This window comes from Notolabrus celidotus, chromosome 9 (genome assembly GCF_009762535.1).
Source record: "Notolabrus celidotus isolate fNotCel1 chromosome 9, fNotCel1.pri, whole genome shotgun sequence".
Taxonomy (NCBI): Eukaryota; Metazoa; Chordata; class Actinopteri; order Labriformes; family Labridae; genus Notolabrus; species Notolabrus celidotus.
The window spans coordinates 20,021,857-20,043,471 of record NC_048280.1 but is presented as its reverse complement, the minus strand read 5'-3'; the positions used below and the strand labels follow the sequence as shown (position 1 = coordinate 20,043,471).

The window sequence follows — 21,615 nt, the reverse complement described above, 5'->3', positions numbered from 1 at the left end:
ATGTTTCCTCCACAGGGCTGTATGACGATTCCCCCACCCCCTAATAGTGCTCTGCCTTCTTTTGTGATTCAGACTGATTAGCTTCACCTGTATGCTAAGATCGTAGGTGGGATCTCAAACTCAAACTACCTGAGTGATATTTTAATTATGTTTGACACAAAGTGCATATTACTTTTGACTTGTCAACTGAGCTGTCAGTGAGCTTTTTAGAAAGTGAAATGTGTCATTCAAAAGCAAAGTGGTGTCGTCATTTTCCATCACAGTGGCAGCAGAAAGCAGGAGGAAGCTGCAGCTGCTAAACTATGAAGTGCCAAAAGGGAAAAAATAGCATGCAATTAAAAAGGAGTGTTAATTTTGGATTGGTGATCACATCTTAATAATTGCATTAATGCTGACAGTCCTAGTGAAAATCCAAGAAAGACAGCAACACATCACTCACGTGTTTTTGCTTTTGGTTTGGATGTGTGTTCCTGTACATTGTGCAACATGTTAATGTGCTTGAGCGAACTCAAAGGTGAAGCTGATTTGGTGAGTGAGTAAGGCATATTCTTGTACAACAATAAATCTTGAAGTACAAGTTATGAGTCTTCTGTATGACTTTCACAGCTGTTCCCCAGTAGTCAGCGCTAATATGCATCATGAATATCTTCATCATTTATGCATGTAATGCAATAATGTATGGCTGGAAATCTTTAGTAGCTCTAGTAGTTTTTCTAATTGTCTCCTGTGCTGGTTCATTTTCACTAAATAAATATGAATTCTAACGATCCTGGTTCCAGTGAGTAAACAATCAGACTGTGTGAGTGTAAATGAACATTAATACATATGATGTCTACCTGCCACTTAACCAGGTCTTGTGTTGTTAGCCAATGAAGTCTAATCCACATGCCAGAATCCTTCAGCTAATCTCCCCATCATTTTCAATCTTTGCCTTATTTGTGTCAGATTTGAACCATTGATTTCTGCTTTAGGAAAACAAAGTGCCCCATGGACGTCTTTTTTTGATTAACATACATTCAGGAGACCTCAGGCTATATTTATATTAATAGCTTTTTAATTGTTATTGATTTACAAAGGGGTTTAAACAGAGAGCTGATCCACAAAACAGCTGAATCAGAATGTCATTACTCAGGGTAAGGAATGAGGGAACCATCAGCTGTAGATGACGGATGAATTGTGGGTATTTTAAAAGCAGTCTTCCTCCAACGTGATGACTGCAATGACAAAAAAATGGAAAAGATGTCAAGTCCAAACATTTGCCAGGAAAAATTTTAGGTTTGACAAAAATGTATTAGCTGTTTTAATATATAAGTTAGCTCTGCATTGTTTGAAGGCAACTTCCAACACTTCAAAATATGACTATTATTAAAATAATTGGACCTGGACTTGTTGACACACACAAAGACACAAATATTTTAATCAAATAGAGACTGTATAGGCTTCTTAAGTCAGTTTCCAGAGAGTGGAGGAATAGAAAAACACTTTAACAAAAACTGAATAAAGCTTGTGGTAATTTCACTGCTATTTATTTAAAACAGCTTAAGATAATTTCCTCACTTATTTAAGATTTCTGATACATGTCCTGTATTATAAATAAACACTTCTTACTTAACTTGCTGATGAAAGTTACAATTCAGAGCGTGAAAACAAGCGAATCATTTAATGTTCGCTCAAAAGAAATCAATAGAACCGTAAATATTTCTGTAAATCATCTCCCCCCAGAATATTCATTGAAATGTGATGACCTTTCACCCCGCTCACCTTTCAACCTCAAACTTTGACCTCCATATGGAACTAAGAAGTACGGGTGGCATTCAAGGTATTAGGTGCAACGGTGTTAATGGTCTTGTGGGCCATTAAAGGGCCAGGGGCCACTCGGGGGGAACAGCAGGGGCCAAGGGGGTTGTTGAGTGTCACATTGAAGGTGCCCTTCATCACTGTGTTCATGAGACCTGGACTCAACTGCAGACACACAAACAGAGCAGAGGTAAGGGGAGTCAAGAGAGGTAACTCAGAGAGTGTTTAGGTGGAATATGTGGGTAAGTAAACAAACACAAAGCAGAAAGCAACTTGACAAGTACAGGTTTGATTTGTTTTGATATGTTTGGAGCGTTCAACAAGTCAGCTACTTTATAGCAGAGACGAGATGAGAGACAGATCCAGATAACAGGGCAGAGGGAGGATTTTTTCTCTTACACTGGAGTAATTCACAGTTTTGGACATTTCAACAAATACTGTTTAAACCATCCTACTCACAAAGATATACTAAAAATACAGATGCAATCACAATTTATATGGCAAACGATCTGTGTCCTTTTTATACTATGTGTAATAAGGGCTTCACAAAAACTGCTGAATACTTTGGAAAAAAAAGATATGTCATTCTATAACACAATTATTCCTCCAAATTGTCATTACCTGTGTTGTATGCAGAATACAGAGGACAAACAGCGAGTGATGTCACAGCTGCGGACTACTCTGACCTGTACTCAAGCATAACAACAAGGCCTTACCTCTAAGGCTATGTTTCCACACAAATGAGCGCTTCACACAAATCTGATTTTTTTCAAATCAGATTTAGACCACTTCTATATGTGGTCCTGAATCAGATACAGATCTGATTTTTTTCAATGTGACCTCAGTGTGAACAGCCAAGGCAGATTTGATGCGCATTTGATACTTTCATGCCACTTTATAGCAACACACGTACAATTCAAATGAATAAACTCTGTCTCTCTGAAACTATTAACGTTGCAGACCCACCACTCCTGACTCCGTGTCCGCATCCACATAGACCTTTCAATTGTATTTGCGGCCACAGCTCCGAAAAAAGCAGAAACAAGCAATTTGGCTCTCTTTTTCTTTATACTTGACCTCCTCCGCACCTGATCATTCATTCTCCGGCTCCCACTGCACAAAAACGTTGTAACAAAAGCGAAAATGCTGATTCCTCCATGTTTAAGTTTGTGAAACAGCTGCATGTGACGTCATTGTTACTGTTCTTTTGCGCATGCCAGGCAGTTCGGAGCCGCAAACAGTTCACACTGGAATCGGATACAGGTCACATTATAGATGGTAATGTGAACAGGCAAACAAAAAATCAGATCTGAGCAAAAAATCTGAATTGAGCATTAAGCCTTGCAGTGTGAACGTAGCCTCCGAGACACACTGGAAACTGGTGAAGAACCCTATTCTAATACCAGCAGGAATTTAGCACACTGACGTGAAAACAGAGCTCAGTTCATTTAATTTCAGGTGAAACCTTTTTTTCTACTTCTTTATTCATATTTTGCCTCTAGAAGATGAAGCAAATTCAGGCAAAAACCTTCATTTTATGCGTTAGCACAAAATGTAGCCCAAAATGGAACTGAGAGCATCATTTGTTAAAACATGAGAGTACAATTAAAAAACTCTGTCCCTAAAATTCAAAATGCTTAATAATCACAATCTTAATATTGATCAAAATAATCACAATGACCATTTTGGCCTTAATCGTGCAGCTCTAGGTCATTACTTAACATTTGCCTCTGTGTGAATCTGTAGTATCGGCAGAAAAGTCCCAGAGCTATTCTATTTAAAATTTCCATTTCATTTTGTTCTACTTTTTACTGATTGATTTCAAATTTCCCAAAAATCTGACACTTATAAAGCCACACCTAGTACAAAACATCCACAGTACAATGAATGATCACTAGGGTTTGTTTTTTTTCTTGCTTACAGAGAAAGAGGTATCCAGGGTGAAACTTCATCATGTCATTAAATTGAAGCACACCACACAAAATATGTTAGCCTGTCTGTTTCATGTCTCACCAGGGGCAACATAAGCCTTTATCAGAGATATAAATCAATAATAAAAACGTGTGTGCTCTACCAAGTCTGACCTTAAATTCACCTCAGAAAAGTGGCAAAAACAAACTGAATTCTCTCCGTCTTACGCACACCCACATCAATACTCACACATGCAGACATACTGTACATGCTTATGAACTGTAAATGGCATGCACTCCCTCTTAACCCTCCATTCCCCCACCCAGGTAATACCTGCAGAAGCTCCATGTATTTTATCAAAGCACTGCCACTTTCTCCCTTTTCTTTCTCCCCCAGCTTCCTCCTTCTCTCCTAACGTGCACACACACATCAGTATGCCGGTAGTGCCACAGCAGGATTTAGGCACATCGGCGGGGCCGCTCAGATCTCAGTTATTGATCCTAATGGGAAAAGGGTTGAGGGTTCAACTCCAGGTCACCCTCAGGGTTGCCCAGGAGGTTGGGGGGATGAGGAAGAGCCCTTGGAAGTGGCTACACACCAGGCATGGCAATGATGGATGAGATTATGGGCTGTTTCACTGGGTCAAAGGGGGAAAAAGGTAAAGGGGATTCATGCAGGGAAATGATGATGATGTTACTCTGTATGTACACAGACGTGTGAAGCATCCACACACAGAATAAAGAGTGCTGAATGCAGAGTCTTTCCCATAACAGACATACAGCACATGACACGAAGAGGAAAGACAACACAAGCTTCCCATACATGCATAATACATGTGGACTAAAGCACGGCTGCTAATTCTATGTAGGACAGCAGGAATCTGCACATTCACCACACTGTTATCTCGCTACTCTAACACACCCACACATGTATAATCACTACATGGTGTAAAGTCATCATACCTTTACAACTAATCATCTCAGCATGTGAAGCTTTAATGATTTGTTAGTGTTCTCCCTGATCTGCTGCATCTGTGGGTAAGGTTTGTTTCAGTGAAGGCCACAAAGAGAAAGAGTGAAAGATCAGATGCATATGGTTTGATGTCATCAGCACCTCAGTTAGATAATGTTGAACAGATCATTATGGGAATGTAGACTATGCATAGCGTTGATGTTTGGCATCAAGGCACTAAGCACCAGGATCTGCACAGCTGGGTGATAAGAATAACTGTTCCCCATCATCTACAGGTGCAAATTGGATAAGCAGAAATAAACGGCAGCGAGGTAACAGCTTGATAGTTTGAATCATCTGTGACAAAATAGCGAGTTGGATAAACGTATAAAGCAGAGAGAAGAGAATTCCATCACAGTGTGATAGCCTATTTGTTCTTACAGTGCAGTCTTAGCTGCATTGAGTTTTTTTTTTTATGTTTTCACCTGGTTTATTCCCCATAGATGTGGCTGCTTATGTTAAGTTGATTATTATGATTGATAGCTATGTGGTTATAATAACTTAATTGAGTACATGACAATTATCAGTGATGCATGTTTAAGAAATGCTGCAGATTCACAAGGTCAAGTTGATCCAAATGCAAATCCTTACAAAGCCATCATAAACAAAACTGTTATTACTGTGTACTTTGTACTTTAGGTTGGATCCAGACACAAATGTTTTTAACAATGTATGTTTTGTTTTTGTTTTTCATTTGGATTAGTACAGTAGTCTCCTGCCTCTTGCCTCAACGCTTTGAGCTAGCCCTGTTTTTTCTTGACAGTACTGAATTTCCACTTAAATGGGAAAAAGCAGGATAAAATGGCAGCATTTGCTTTCACATTGAAGCTAACCCGGAACTTCCACCAGAACCGTGTCCGGTACGTTTCCGATCTGCCGATCAGCAGGACCACCGGATAGCTGGAGTCATATGAACAAGATTTTCCAGCTGTAATTTCTGCATTAATGAATATCCGATTCCAGATCTATGTTCTCTTTATTGGCCTCTGAAAACCTCTGACCTGTTGACTCCAAGCCTGGCTTCGCTCATTATGACAGTTTGTTGTCGTAGTTAAGTGAAAAACGATCTGGCGATAACACGGAGCGTTTTATTTTGAAAATTAACCGGATGTTTTAATTTTGTTTGGGTGCCTGACTTCCTGTCCCGCTTTATCTCCTCTGTTGAGATGGTTGAGATTTATGCGTCGTGCTTTGGCATCCAACAAAAATAGAAGTCTTGCATCACTGATCTGGAGGGCTTTGGCGTTCTGGATCAGAGACGCACCCATAAATGCAATGGAGCGGAGCAGATCCAGTGGGAGTTTACACATTGACTAGAATAGAAACCTATCAGGTCTGGTGCTGTGAAGGATCGGAGACAGACCTGACACAGATCGGGTGGAATTTGGCCGTTAGACTTGTACCAAATATCCAACAACAGCAAAAGCAAGGCACTCCAAATGATGACACAATAATGTACTTTTTGTAAAGTTATATTTTTTAGGCTTTTACATCTTTAATTGGAGAGGATATGACAATGGATAGAACAGGAAACCAAGAGAGAGTGGGAGAATGACATGCATGAAGGGGGCCACAGGCTGAAATCAAACCGAGACCACGTATTATATGGGCACATGACTTAACCATTAGTCTAAATCTGTGCCCAATAATGTATACCCTTAACTAAACTCAAAAAGAGAAAACATTATAATGAAGTATCACAGCTTCCCTGCATAAAAGAATCAAAGTATAAAAACTCTCACATGGAGGAAGCACATGTAGAGACAAAAACAGCACATCCTGAGAAAGGTTTGATAAAAAGTCAGCGGTGTTAAGGACACCTTCTGTTCTGACTCATACTGAAGATCAAAATAACTTGAGCTGCTCTTTTTTGGGGGCTTTGCATGTGTTCTGTTCTCAGCAGGATTATATTTCAGTAAATATTACAGCTTTTAATTAATATTTGATTCTGCTTTGAGAAAGAGTTTTTTTTATATATATATGAACAGTATGTTTATGTGTTTAACCCATACACCTTTCTCTGTTAAATAAGCTCGACCAATAAGAACAGTGTCAGGTGAGAGAGGTAATTGAGCCGACTTTCCAGGAGTAGACGCCTCACATGATGCGTTTAATGGAAACACTTAATGAGTCCTCGCTGTGACCTAATGCTGCTCGAGTAGAAAGCTTTGTGATATTACAGACCCATGTATGGATGGACGCACATATGCACACTCTGATGCTCAAATAGCTTCTGTTCCATTACGCCGCCGTCTGCTTCAGATTGCAGGCCCTCAGAGCACATTTTCAGCTGTTGAATTTAACAACCCTCTTTAGCTGCTCGATTTGCTTCTGTCTGTCTCTCTGCTTCTCTTCCTCTGCGCTTTTTCCATCACTTTTGCAACGCCGTCTCACCTCCTTCCCTGTCTCACCCCTCTCTCTCTCAATCATATCTGCCTCTTTTTGCCAGTCTTAAACACTCTCTCATCCCTCTTCCTCTCTGCACCACTTCACACCATCTCTAACTCTGTGGGGTCTGTGATGCTGTAAAGATTCACAGTCACACAGCTAATCACTGAGACATGAGCTTAGACATGCATACAAGAGACAGAAAAAGGAGCTAAACCTCCCAAAGCTCAATTTTGACGGCTCACTCCCACAGATTGCATCAACACAGCATGTTTCTTGGTTCCTATTTACGGTTTATACGTCTATCAGTCCCTCCAGGATTTCGCGGCATTTTTTTGTGATTGTTGCGGCCCAAAAAGCCTGAATTTGCGACAGCTTTTTGAAAAAATTGCGGTAAAAGCTGCGATTACTTTTTTTTTGCTTTTGTCCCCCAATAACATCTCAGGGGCAAGTAAATACGCTAAATTACAGTTGTTTTTAGAAAACATTCTTGATGTGGCCACTGACTGTATTTTGATTCTCTTGATTCACAGAAAAATGCCATGAAAGGACTGTATTGCACATTTACGACGGTCCCTGAATACACCTTGCAGCGACTGATGCACAGTCAGTTCACGGCACTCTGAAATTAATCTGCATCTTTGATGACTAGGAGTTGATCAAACCTTACTGAATGTGTCTGATGTGTCACCAAACTGGATTAAATCAAGCTGTAGTTGCAGAGCTTTTTACGGTAACCACGGCAACAACGTCAAACATCAAATAGTAACAGATGTTACTGTGTCACTAACGCACACCGGGGGTAAAAATCATCAATGAAGATGAGACAGATGCATGAAGGTGAGGAGAGCTGGTTCATAAAGCACACCTGCTGCAGGTAGAGACCAAGCTAACACTGAGCCCCTCAATCTATAAATAATAACGTTGTCATGGTCACTTGTCCTGCCTGCAGTCCCCTCTTTTCACCCGTTCTCTGTGCGTGTTTTGTTGTTGAAAAGTGCCGATCAAGGGAGGACTTATGTTTATGTTCAAAGGAAGTCAAATTGATGACAAAACTGATGACGTGCAGGGGCTGGGATTGAGGTAATTGGTCAAATTTGTGGGAAAGTTGCGCTGATTGTAAAAAATTGCAGGGCCGCGAAAAAATCACGCTGATTGGTTGAATTTGCGTTGATAGTTGCGATCGCGAAATCGCAACTTCCTGGAGGGACTGGTCTATACATACAGCACGTATAAACTCCACATGAAAATGAACTTCTTTGAAGTCCCAGTAAGTCAGCAAAATTGTTTTGTGGTTTTTTTTTATGTACTATAAAACGTACAAAGACTAAATTACTAACTAGGTGGTTAATGTTGTATGACTTAAATGGAGGGAAAGCATCATGACTTAGACTAAACACTCTCACAGAAAGACTGCAAACACGGTGGGATGACTGTCCAGATGTCATTGTCTCTTGCAAGCTCCAAAACTAGAAATGCAGTACTAATTTGTTGGACTTGGATTTTAATATTAAATTGGCAAAGACATTAGTGCTGCCAATTGTAGTTGAATCATCATCTTTAGCTGTGCTCAGATGTGTGGTGTAATTGCAGCCTGTGTTTTGTCTATAGACTATTTAAAAGATGGACGACACAGCTGCTCCCCTAAAATGAAGCCAAAATATTTAGCGATCCCCTGGTAACTGATTTCAGTATAGGTCTTAAAATCAGCCCCCTCCATTATAACCAAGCAGCAACCTTCAGTCTAAAAATATGAGTCCAATGCGGAAGTGCTAAAAACTGCAGTTCATCGAGGATCCGCTTGAGGCTGGCTCCGGAAGTACTGGAAACCACATACACACCAATTCAAAAAAGACGATCTTTACAGCTGAAATAAACATGTTTACAGCCTGGTACAAAAGACGAGTGTAGTCTGGATAGATCATTTCTCGATCAGCACAAACTGTAATTGGGGGGGGCGGGGGGGAATTTTTTTCTAATGTGTCAATTTCGAAGATATTGAGATTACGAGTCTTCGAATGAGAGACACAGCTGACTTGATTGACAGGCAGGAACACTGTAGCTGTTGGCTAGGAGGCTCAAAGCCCGCCTCTTTACATCACAATCACTCGACAGCAGCAGTCTGGCTGCCATCGACGATTGGCCTTAAAACAGCGCTTGTGAAACAGATGGGTGACATCACGGATACTACGTCCTACTATTTTATGCAGTCTATGATTAAAACAGACGGGACACCGGTCAAACTAGAAAAGTAAAATACATAACAAATAGTTTCTGTCAAACATGCTTCCACAACAGTTCTTTTTTTTTTTTTAAGTTATATTTTTTTGGCATTTTCAACTTTAATGGATAGGACAGCTGAAGAGAGACAGGAAATGTGGGAAGCAGAGAAAGGGGGAGGACATGCAGTAAATGGTTGAGGTTGGAATTGAACCTGCAACCTCTGCAACGAAGCCTCTCTACATGGGGTGTTTGCTTAGACTGCTAGGCCAACAGTGCCCCTTCCATGACAGTGGATGATTTATATGCCTGAAAGCATGGAATGCTAACACAAGAGTCATTAAATCTCAACAACAGTCCAGAAAACACACAAGATTCTGTTCTGCTTTAGACTGTACTGACCCAGGGATCTCTACTGTTTTATCATGCAGTTAAATGCGTCTCTTATTCGGTAGAAATGGTGTCTTGTCAACTCCATGGCTCAATCAGCCAGAGCGCTTTTGTGCATGCCTTGGCAACTAAATTTGGAGCCGTGTAATTTGGTTTTACTTTTTGTATATTGCAGGCACATCACCCATTTTTATTTCTATGCAGTCAATGTTTTTTTTTTTCCATCAAACTAAATTAAGAGGGCTGGAGCTTCTTCAAGCTCACACTGGGCACACTGGACAGCATCTATTCTGCTCTCTTCCTTGACTCAAGTGGATACAATCACACACCTCAGGAGTCAAAATGGAGGGTTTTGTTTTTCAGTTTTACTTAATAACTAGATAAACTTTTACTTGAAAAAACTGGATGGATGAGTGGAGGAGGGTAAAAGATACTTCAACAGTTTTACTCGCTGCTGCCGGCTGGAAAAATTCCTGCAGCTGAAGTTTCCACTTAAAGCAGAAGATGATGGAGCAGAAAGACTAGGTAATAGGTAGATAGGGAGAAGGGAGAAGGGAGAGGAAGAGCAGATAAGGAGAGTAAAAAACAGCATAATGTGGTGAAAGAACACCCACAAGCGAGCATCTACTTAGGACAACTTTGGATTTTAAATGCATGTGGAAGAATTATAACCCTATTCTGTCAGCCTTACTGAGTGTTGGTATTTAGAAAGTGATACATACCGTCACAAACTGAAGGAAGATGTTTCAGTGCCTAGTTTATAAACTATGGTTGACATAGTCACTAATAATCAGTAAGAAAGATGGTAACAAAGACTGTAAGCTCTGCAGAATGAGAGCAGAAGAATGAACATTATGAGCAGGATGTTCAGGTGAGCTGCTGCTCTGAGCTGAAACCTGATGAACTAGAATGGAAAAAACATTATGCTGACTACTTCAACTGGACATAAATATGTGCTGGTACTCTTCTTGTAGACTTGTTGCTGTGTGTATCGTTAAGTCAGTAAGAGCAAAACAAATTGATTAATTAGCAACAGCAGGGCAGGCAGTAAGGTTGAGTCAGCAACGACAACATTAAAAGTTGATGTTTGGAAACATTTTGGATTTAGAAAGTTTTCTCTGTTGAATTTGTTGAATAAACTACTTCAGTGTGTCACACAAACAAGATGGAACCTTCATAGTTTTGCACTTTTGCATTGGCTTCATTTTGCATAACCTATGCAGCCTTTTCAGCGCTCAGCGTCCAAAAACACAAAACGCCCTCAGCATTAGTTGTTTTTCTTTATGTACTCACAGCGCTCTCAGTTTGAAACATTGCTGTAATCCAGTTGTCAAACTTCAAGTCTTTAGTGTTGAAGTCTGAGTCTAGTCCCCATTCACTAGAATCTAATTTTCACTGTTGTTTATTTTAAGGAGGAGCAGGTTCACTCCAAACTATTGACTGTCTGAACCTGGACTGACTGTGTAGGTTCTTTTGGATGAGTAGAAAACACATTTCATTTATTTACATTAGATTCTGACTGATACTGTCTGGACATCTAAATTATCAATGAAGTTGGAGCACTGTGTGTCATGCCTGAAAGCACTCTGTGCCTCTAAATGAGGAGATGAGCATACTCATTGATTCTGTTGTGGTGGGATCACTGCAGATGTCTAATGAACTCAGAATGACCTGCAGCCCATCCGTTATAAATCAGACTCTAACTGACAAAAAGGTCTGGGGTTGAGTCACTCTGGTTGCTAACATCACCGTAAGCTTCATAACAGCAATTGACAGGCCAAGTAGGCTAGCTTAAGCATATAAATTGCTTTTCTTGGTTCATCCTGGACAGATGTGTGTTAAAGTTCAAGTTTGTTCCCTTCCCCTTCTCAAGGGTTCTTTTACATATGGCATACATGCCACTGCTCTTACCTGAATATACCGTAAAAAAGTGTAAAAGTGAAAAGTATGACTCGTGGCACCACTTCAAGAACTGTTGCTGAATGAATGCACGTGCAGATGAACACACGTGCCAGCCATTGCTCAACACTGAATTAACTATTGGGACCTTTCACCGGAACACTGGCTAAAACAACAAAACAGTCTACAACAATAAATGGGTTTGAGTCCTCCTCCCTATATTTCCAGTCCTACTCCAGTGAATACTCCAGTCAGAGTCCGGGTCCGAGTCGTCAGTGCTTGAGTCCATGTCAAATCAAGTCCTGAAAATCAAGGCTCCAGTTGGAGTCCAGTTTGAGTTCAGGGCCAGTATGCACATCTAGCCATTACACAAACGGGACCATTAGTCTTAACGTACCGTTATGGAACGGCCCAGCTGGCGGTAGCGTTAGCCGCATGCACGACTGCAAATAATTGGCCAATTAACTAATTACACCATGAAAGCGAGGCTGGTGCAAGACATCATATGTCCAGGGAACCTCCTGGAAAACCCCTATCCAACAAATTCAAATTGCCCATGCCTATTACAAATAAACAAGAATAAACATGGCGAGCAGTACCGGTGTTACTGAGAGAAGATCAGGAAAAAATTAATTTTCAGCTGAAGAAATGGAAATTTTATTCCAAGAATATAGAATGAACAAACAGCTGTTATCAGAAAGTCAACCGTCAAAGATAACAAACAAGGATAAAGGGAAAGTTTGGCTTAAGATCTTGAACCGGGTAAATGTGTGTGGTGTTTCTGAGCACGCAGTAGAAGACCTAAAAAATTAAATAAGCAAAGCGGCTTTGTGCAACAACCACCACCACCAATGTGGTCCAGGTGGAGGACCACCTGTCCCCCCCATTGAAGGATGAGGACTCGTTGTTGTTTGGGAAGGATTCACTTCACGATACTGCTGGTAGGTTACCTAAGAATTATGTTTTAATTCACTCATGTCAAATAATCTACAGGAGTAGTTTTATTTACATGGTTATGATTTGGCGTCTTAAACGGAAACGCATAAGCATGATTTCCGCCATCCTTTAAACAGCCTAACAGGTGCGGTAATCCTGCCGTTAGCACCTGTAATGGTGGAGTCTACCGCCATTAGATTGAATTCTTTGTTGGGGCGTTAACCTGGCTCATGCATACCGCTAATCCTTTTTTTTCCCAACATTAGTACAAACAGCCCGTTTTCATGGCTAATGGCTGGATGTGCATACAGGCCCTGGTTTAAAAACACTAGTTAGTTTAATGGAACACCCCCACACTCGCAATTGTCACTTCCTCCTCACGTCCAATCAAAATCAAGAGGAGGAGGGTCCTCTGATTTCAACAACCAAGGCTGATTGTATTTTACCCCCAAACTCATTTTGTTTTTAAGGATACATTCTCCAAGTGATAATGCTAGGCTACAATTACTTTCCTTTCCATTATTTCCACATTATCTTTGTAATTTTTCTTAAATGCTATTAAATGGTTGATTATCATCAAAAATAACACTTGTTGTATGTAAATGGAATTATTACAGTCCTGTTGGTCAAAATGGCAATCAACCAGATAATTAAACATAAAGACAAACAAAATGTTTTCTTCACATCACTCTGTTCAAATTGTAATTGTTCCTTGACTTTTTAGCTGCACCATCCTCTGAGTCTCAAACCCCTACTTAAATAGAGAAAGAAAGCATAAATTGAATCAATGGAAATGTCAAGGAAAAATAAACAAAAGAAAATCCTTTAACATCACTCTGGGTGCTATCACTGTAAAAAACAACCAAACAGCTGCAACTCTTTGCTAAACAACCAAGAACGGATGGCAAACAGGAGAGACGTAAAGACAGAAGCAGTGACAAGAGACACAATCAGTGAGCTGCTGAAGACAAAAGAGGGAAGAGATGAGGAAACAAGTCCACACAGATACAGCGAGCAGACTGAGAGACACAGAGCGAGAGATAAAAAGAGAACAGAGAGCCCTGTGATAACACTACACCCATGGACATGAACATGATGATGAACTGTACAGCAAGGTTTAAATCAAACTCTTTGCCTTTGTCTTTGATGTTCACTTCTCAAAGTCAGCAGGGACTGGAAGCTACATTTGCTTTTTCAATCATCTCACACACACACATTCACACACACATTCACCAGCAGCTGTAACACAGAACTGTAATTTATATTAAAACACTCTGAAATGGAGCAGACACAGATTAGGTTGTGGTTAGGTTTCATTATAGCTGTATTATGCTTCAACCAGAGAGTGCATTTGTCTCTGTCAGCAGTCTGTGGTGGCTGCATTAAACAACATTACACTAAATAAAAAACACTCACTTTTCCATGTCTCATCGAAGCAGGCAGCTCAATTAAAGACAACTCTTTCACAAAGCTGCCCCAAATGGAAGAATATATATTTCAGCCTTGTGTTGCAAAAGCAAAGTTTGTTCCAATTCCAAACCATGAAAAGTTATCGGCATTTAGAATTTCTTTCTTACAAAGCAATTAATTATTTTGCCCAGCTTCAAGCTCACAGAGAAAATCTGAGATATAACTATAGGAGTGATGTGTTTGTTGTCTCTCCTGCTTACACCACACGCACAAACAGACCAACAAACAAGGTCTCTGTGCATACACTCATGTCTCTTCAGAATGAATATTTAAAGCCTGTTTACCTGATAAGCTCCAGGGCCAGGGTTGGTGTTCATGGAGACTTTGAACCGATCTTCTCTGGAAGAGATCAGAGCCATTTGAGGGGAAGATCTCATGCTGGGGTCGTACTGGCCAGGACCTGATGAACACATACACACATCGTCTGCATACAAGTCCACCTTTACATATCAAACTGAGGAGGCAGAAAAACTGGTACATGCGTACAAACATGCAAGTGCCCATAACTATGAGTACTTTACAGGACTTCATACAATCACCTTTAGAGTATCCAAAAAATAGAGGGTTAAGACGTAGAGCATGTCCAACAAAATACTACATTTCGGATTTATCATAGCTAATAATCTAACTCCGCTCCAGCCCCTCAGTATAGCTTGTGGTTTGCACAAAACATTATGCCATGGCTATGTAAATAGGATTCCCCCTTGGGGGCTTAAGACACATTTAATCAGTTGTTCTCAGCTGGTCTATCTTCAGGACCCATCGTCACCTCCTTAATGACAATCACGACACAAATTTCTGAAATGTGTTGTTTAATGGTGGTTGACACCCAGCATTTAGGTGCATCACCACCACCTGCTGTGTTGGAGTGTGACTAAACTGCTCTATTTCAACATTTCCTTCAAAATAAAAGCAGCAAAGACTATTTTAAGCACATGTCTGCACCCCACTGAAGATGGCTCTGCAGCTTGCTTTGGATCCCAACCCACCAGGTGAAAACCAAGGAATTAAATGATCATTCTAAAAGTGACTCTTAAGGTGCTGTGGTAGATCTTGAAGAGGTGTTTGTTTGAATAAGCTGTTTTTTAAAGATTAAAATAAATATAAACATTAAGCCTTGATTCATGTTTTCCTCTCTTGCGTATAAAGCTACCTGGGTGGCTGGTGTTTCCATCCTTTCCATGTATATTTCACAACTAAAGTCACAGCATCATTGGTGCATTGTGTAGCTGGCACTGTCTCCCTGGGCTGCAGCTTAATGTAACTGTATCTGTCTGCACTATGATCAAAGTAAAGGGCACCAGAGCAGTGAACCGCCCCGCTGTCCCTCACCCAGACATGTTGTACAACTCAAAACACTGCAGGGATTAGAAATTATTTTTCACTGCTGAACGCTTTTGGATAAAGTCGCCATGTAGTGAATATACTTTGTAACATACACAACACCAGATGAGTACAGATGCATTGACATAAACCTCCTAAAACACAGACTAGTGTGATCACACATTAGCAAAGAAACTGACACATTCAAAATAACATCACACACACTTACATATTCACTGTGTTGCACATAAACACAAGCATCTTAAAAGTCGTTTTCTTTATAGAAGAAACATTCACAATGAAGTCTGAAAAATTAAACTGCTCTCAAAATGAAGAGGCTGAGCCTCAGGGTTTATTCACCACACAACAGCCTCTCCATAAACCTCTTTTATTATTTAAAACATCAACTGCCAACTTTTCAGAAATCATAGAAACAACTAAACAGTTTGATTTTGAAATGCTCTAATGGACCTCAGGCTCCAGACTGTATTCAGTGTATTAAGAATTAAGACAAGGACAATAAAAAAGAGAATTCATTACTGGTGTGTAAGTTTTACAGTTAACCCGCAGCTAACTATGTACAACCAAACAGCTCACCACTCTCACCTTATGACTACACAAACATAGAGAGTTCTAAGGTTAAACATAAACACAAACCAGCTAAGAACAACACCATCTAAAAACAACAACAACAATAACACCTTGAGCCATTTCTGAATCTAATAGACAATAATGAGGAAGTTATTCTTCAGGGACTTTGAGTGTGTTTCATAAGTGTTGAACAGTTAATCATAGTACTATTATAAAAACTCTAGTCACAGGGGGCCGGCATGATGTGGAATAGAAGGCTCCCTAATGTTCTATACAGGCCTTCTCATAGATGCAAATTCAATAAGGGAAAAAATGATTATATGTGTGCATTACTACGCACCCATCAGTGAGTGTGTTTTAGTGTGCTTGAGTGTGCACATCTGCTTCACTTTGTGTGTGTGTGTGTGTGTGTGTGTGTATGAAGAAGAAACACTATTGCAAACAATCCAAATCTATTATATGCAAATGGATTTTGGTTAAACGGTTTAGGGTGCCTCATGGGTTGAGTCCCTTGGTGAAATAGGGCTACTCATAAATTATCCAAGTAAGTCATGAATCCATCAATTTTGAAACAACATTTTTCAACGGGAGTGTAATTGAGGTAAATATTAGGTTAGAGGCCCGCAGAGATGGAGCTAATTGGACTGCATGATGGTGAAAAGGTGGAGTTGGGAAGTTCGCAAGTAATCATGCGTGAAACAGACAGACGGACGGTCAGACAGACGGACGGACGGACAGACAGATGAACGTGACTAACTAGCCTGCTAATATTCGGAAGGACAAACTTCACATGACTAACACTATCCTGCTAACATTCATTCATGGTCATTTCACTCGTAACTCTCTGCTACAAGCACATTAGCTAACCTGAAACAAGTACCTGCACTCCAATGGATCCAAGTTTTGCATTCCCAAAAGTTAACTATCAGGTACTCTAATTGCTCGCCAAGGTGAAACAGTTGAATGAAACAACAACTTGCTACAGGTGATCCCCTGTCAGTTGGGATAAATAAACAGATAATTGCTCATTAAAAAGACTATCTTTGTTTTTTGGTGTTGCAGTTAGAGAGATTGACTGGAACAGAGTTGTTTATTTATTTAAGTTTATTAGCAACCTTTATGTGAGTGTATGTGAGTATAACCTGGTATACTGGGGGTCATGTTGCAGAAAGAGATCATCCGGGGTGCAGCAGAGAGGAAGCAGCTCTGCCGTCTCTTGGCTCCTTCACTTCGGGGTTGTAAGTAGGAGCGTCCTTTAGCCTTCTCAAATGACTGACTCACGTTATAGGTGTTGGGTGGAGGAGAGTCCTACAGGGACAAGGGGGTACAAAAGAACTTGTTGATCAACAATAGCAATAGCTATACTACACACAACTAGATTAATATATTCTAGCAGCTCTGTGAAAATGGTTTAATGCTTACATCAGCCTGCTAGCATTCTGAAAATGAAAATGCAGCAGGAAAGAATAATAAGTTATTTTAAGGCTGTGAACATGCATCAGAGCTGTCATTTGAATTTAAACTTCATACATGCACTTGTAAAAGTTTAGTTGTAGACATGTTGTTGAGAGCTACATGATTTCTCGTGTGTTTATCTGCTAACAGGGGACTGAAGACCTGCCTGTCTGCGAAAGACTGCATGTTGCAGACCCTCTAGTGTCTTCTTTTTTGATTGTTAGAAACTATGTCGCTGAATTTCATAATAACCATAATAATCAAAATTGAACTAAAAATTTCGGGCTATGCTCACTGAGAATATAGGGCGTGCGTGGGGAGACACTGCATGTCAGAAGCCCTTTTCATATTTCCAGTTCAAGGTGCCATATTTACGCCCCTGTAATGCCTCACCTTCAATATGAATGCTATAGATGCGTGATGGTGGCACCAAGCGTGCTGGCACTCAGGGAAGTAACAGGCATTATAGGGGTGAGATGGAATCACTGTGAGCCAGCAGAGCAAGCTGGGACAAACAGCACTTTGTGTGTGTGTGTGTGTGTGTGTGTGTGTGTGTGTGTGTGTGTGTGTGTGTGTGTGTGTGTGTGTGTGTGTGTGTGTGTGTGTTTGTGTATTTTAGCTCTTGTTCTTCCGCAATGCTGTAGCGCAATCTGAAATCACACACTAGGACTTCAATATTACACCAAAGCAACCTGTTGCAGTTGTGGCAAGAGTCCATCCAGTCAGGCTTAGAAATGTAGGACAGGCACAGCCATTACACAAAATGTATGAGAATGTCATTTGTTATAACCTTCAGTGTTCACTTTTTAGCAATAAAGAAAAAAATAAATAAAACAAACTGTATTGAACCTTTGAATAGCTGCACAAATATGTGCCAATCATTGTAATACTCAGAAATGTCACTATATAAGTACTGCTAGGTGCGTCTTACATCTGACATCTGTACCAAACTTAATAGAAATCTTTTTTAAAAAAGGTCATTTTTTTTTTGTCATTACCTTAACCTGATAGTTGGTGAATGAAAATAATAATAATGCACATAGTTTCTAAGTATCAAAAATAGCTTTATAATTAAGCCACAGTATCACCTGTCACTGTATCTAACGCTGTGTGAAAATGTAACATACAATCACACTCAAAACCTGGCATTTCTGTGGTCACCTTATTAGATTACATAACTGAGTGTCCTCTGTATAACAGACACATTCATTATACATGAATGTCTGTCTCACCATCTGTAATCAGTGCACACTGTCAGACCAGCAGCAACATAACCAATGTACACATAATCATGCACGAGTATCAGAGCAAAGAAGCAAGGACATGCAGTACATGTCACATCATTTACATGCAAATGCAGAAGCAAACACATCCACACCCACACACCGGTAGAAATGTCCTCCATAGTGCAAATGAGCAGTTTGCTCACACCTGTCATTATCCTGATTCTTCACAGCGGATGATAGAATCATGGGCAACATTTCAAACATGTTACAGGTTATTTTAGATAACTAGCCTCCATTATAATCTCATTACATACATGGTCATCACTGATTTGCTAACAATCAAGAGCTACAGCAGAGACACTCTACTGAAGTTAACATGTAATGGCTCCCAGATGTACAGTTTGGGATCTGAGAGGAGAACTGGGTGAATAACCCTGTTTCTAAAGTTGCACTAGCCTCGCTGCAGTGGAATCTAAGTTACAGGGGATTTGTCTTGTCGGTGGGTCTTTGAATAATTGATGGCGAAGGCTGAATATAGCTGCACGATCCATTTATCCTAAACATAGCAGAGCTGTCATTTACCTCAAACTGTCATTTCCCCACCGCTGTTTTCTCCTTCTCCTCCTAGGTAACCGTCCATCTTTAATCATCGCTAACCCCGGCCATTTAGCTTTTCATTATCGACACAGTGGGAGGAAAAGGAGGCAAGCACAACATGTGCACGACAATACAACCTCGAAACACATGCAGAGACAGTCAATTTGTAGGCGTGCACACACACTAACACGAACACGGTTCTGTGGGATGTTGAAAGTAACTGTGGCTTGCTAAGATGAATTGAATGATGGTGAGAAGAAATGTTGGCCACCTGTTACTGTATCCCATGGTTTGGCGTGTCCCCTTTTGGATTTGATACACACTACACACAAAGAGAAATGCACACAACTGTAGTCACACATCTGTCACGGATCTTGTCTAACTGTGCAGTGCAATCACCTCCAACCCGTGCTACATAATGTGCACACGCACCTGTCGAGGAGCCTATGGTCCAAATTACACCTGAATCTGAAGCCGACCACTGTTCCCAGTCGCAGTCATCACCTATTGACAGCACTCAGGTTGTCTTTAATTACACACTCTTGACATTTAGACAGCTCAATACTTATCTTGCCACATACACACCGACACACAAATTCCGCCTTTTTCTTAACGATCCTGTCACATTGTCCTTGGCTTTCTGGAAAAAAAATCTCAGAGTGCATATATAGTGTACTGGAGATGACAGATACATTTGTGGAAGGCAAGCAGTGACACAGAATCAGTGAAATTGAATATTGATGTGACGCTGGCACTAAGACTGACTGTGAGACCTGACAGTCATTTCTGATGGAATCAGAGCAAGAAAAATTAACAAGAAATTATCAACTTCCTGATGACACAGTGCAAATGTAACCTGTAATAACATACATAGACATAGTTTAAATGCAGAACTTTCCATCAAGATACCGTAGGAGGAATTCATGAAATCATGGAGTCACAGTAAACACTAAATAAACCAAAAGGTAAACACTAATTAAGCAAAAGTATAGAAGGGGAGGCAATGCAGCATATGAGCTGTGCATAGTATGTCCTGATTTTTATTTCCGCAGTAAGTAGTGTTTTCTTGTGAGAAACACGGCATGTGTGAGTTCAGTCCTAAAAAAAAACGACCTTACAATCAAACAGGCGACACGCCGCATTAAATGTTACAATCCCCTGCTTCATGGACAAAAGGACATGACATGTCATGAATAACAATGACCTCATTCGGAATAGTTTAAAAAAGGAATATCAGATTGATGACGTATGCTTCATTAGATTAGAGTTCAGTTACATTGAACATTATCAAAGCACTTCTTAGAAAATTATATTAAAAAATGATAATGCCTCTCTCTGATCAGATAATTGTTGCATGCTATGAAATACATTAGCATTGCTCCACTGTTTGGTGAAAACTATTTGTGGCTGCTGAAAAGCAACCTCTGCAACACGGGTGAATTCTTTGTCATCTTCTGTGTTATTTTTTACCATTCTTATGTGGCAAGTGTTGTAAGGCGACATGTCTTTACAACAGTTTCAAGTAATAAGTGCTAGATATGAAAAAACACTGTCTTAGGGGGCTTTAGTGAAGACTTATGCACACCATAGGGAGGACTTTAGCTGGGCATACGCTGTGATTTTGTAGCAGATTCGGACCTGATTCTGATTTTTGAGTTGCACAATTTTGATGTCAGGTCAAATTTCACACTGTCTGCTGTGGAGTTTACAAGGAGGCACAATATACGATCACAGCTTGATCAGCTGGTCAGATGAATTTCTGTCATGCTAGAAATTTTGAAAGGCTGACTAAGCTCTTTGGAACAGTGAAAGCAGGGCTACCAGCTGATTACCCAATGGTAGACAGCATCTAAGAACACTATGGATGCGTGATGTGGACATATGATAGATATAGATACCAGTCAGCTGTAACATTATGACTATCAGTTTAATACAGTATAATGCAATCCAATAAAGCTGTACTATACATTCAGTTTTTGTTGATGTGTTATAACCATAGACTGTACATAAAATGAACACCTTGCTTTGCCTTTTACCATTGAAAATATCCCGTTTCAGAGCGCTGACATTGTGTACATTTTCTGCAGCCAAAGTCTGCGCAGTCGGGAATTTGTGTGTTTCCACGATACAGGCTACCACCCTACAGTGTACATTCACAAGATCCTATGGAGTTTCTCTCTACAGCAGCTTTCAATCAAAGCAAACTCAGAAGTAAAACCCTGTTTTTTAACCTCTAATAACTAACAAAAAGAAACTTTCAGAAAAAAGAGGCCTTGAACACAAAGCAGTCAAATAGTAACTACATATCACCACAGCATACAGATGTGAGAAACATTCGTACGACATGTATTTATTTTTAAAGTTTGACCGCAGCCCCATTCAAATGAATGGGGGAGACAGA

At 40.2% G+C, this 21,615-nt stretch overlaps 1 protein-coding gene across 3 annotated transcripts in view; it reads right to left on the bottom strand.

Moving 5' to 3' along the window:
- Window positions 1-1,032: 1,032 nt before the first annotated feature.
- Window positions 1,033-21,615, bottom strand: part of stpg2 (sperm-tail PG-rich repeat containing 2) — a 67,625-nt gene continuing 47,042 nt past the window's right edge. For all 3 annotated transcript variants that reach the window (XM_034692994.1, XM_034692995.1, XM_034692996.1), the window contains exons 11-14: window positions 17,079-17,244; window positions 14,307-14,422; window positions 1,762-1,962; window positions 1,033-1,214 (exon numbers count right to left, since the gene is read on the bottom strand). In XM_034692994.1, the coding sequence (XP_034548885.1) occupies window positions 1,795-1,962; window positions 14,307-14,422; window positions 17,079-17,244 (450 nt within the window). In that variant the 3' untranslated portion in view covers window positions 1,033-1,214; window positions 1,762-1,794. The remainder of the gene's footprint in view (window positions 1,215-1,761; window positions 1,963-14,306; window positions 14,423-17,078; window positions 17,245-21,615) is intronic.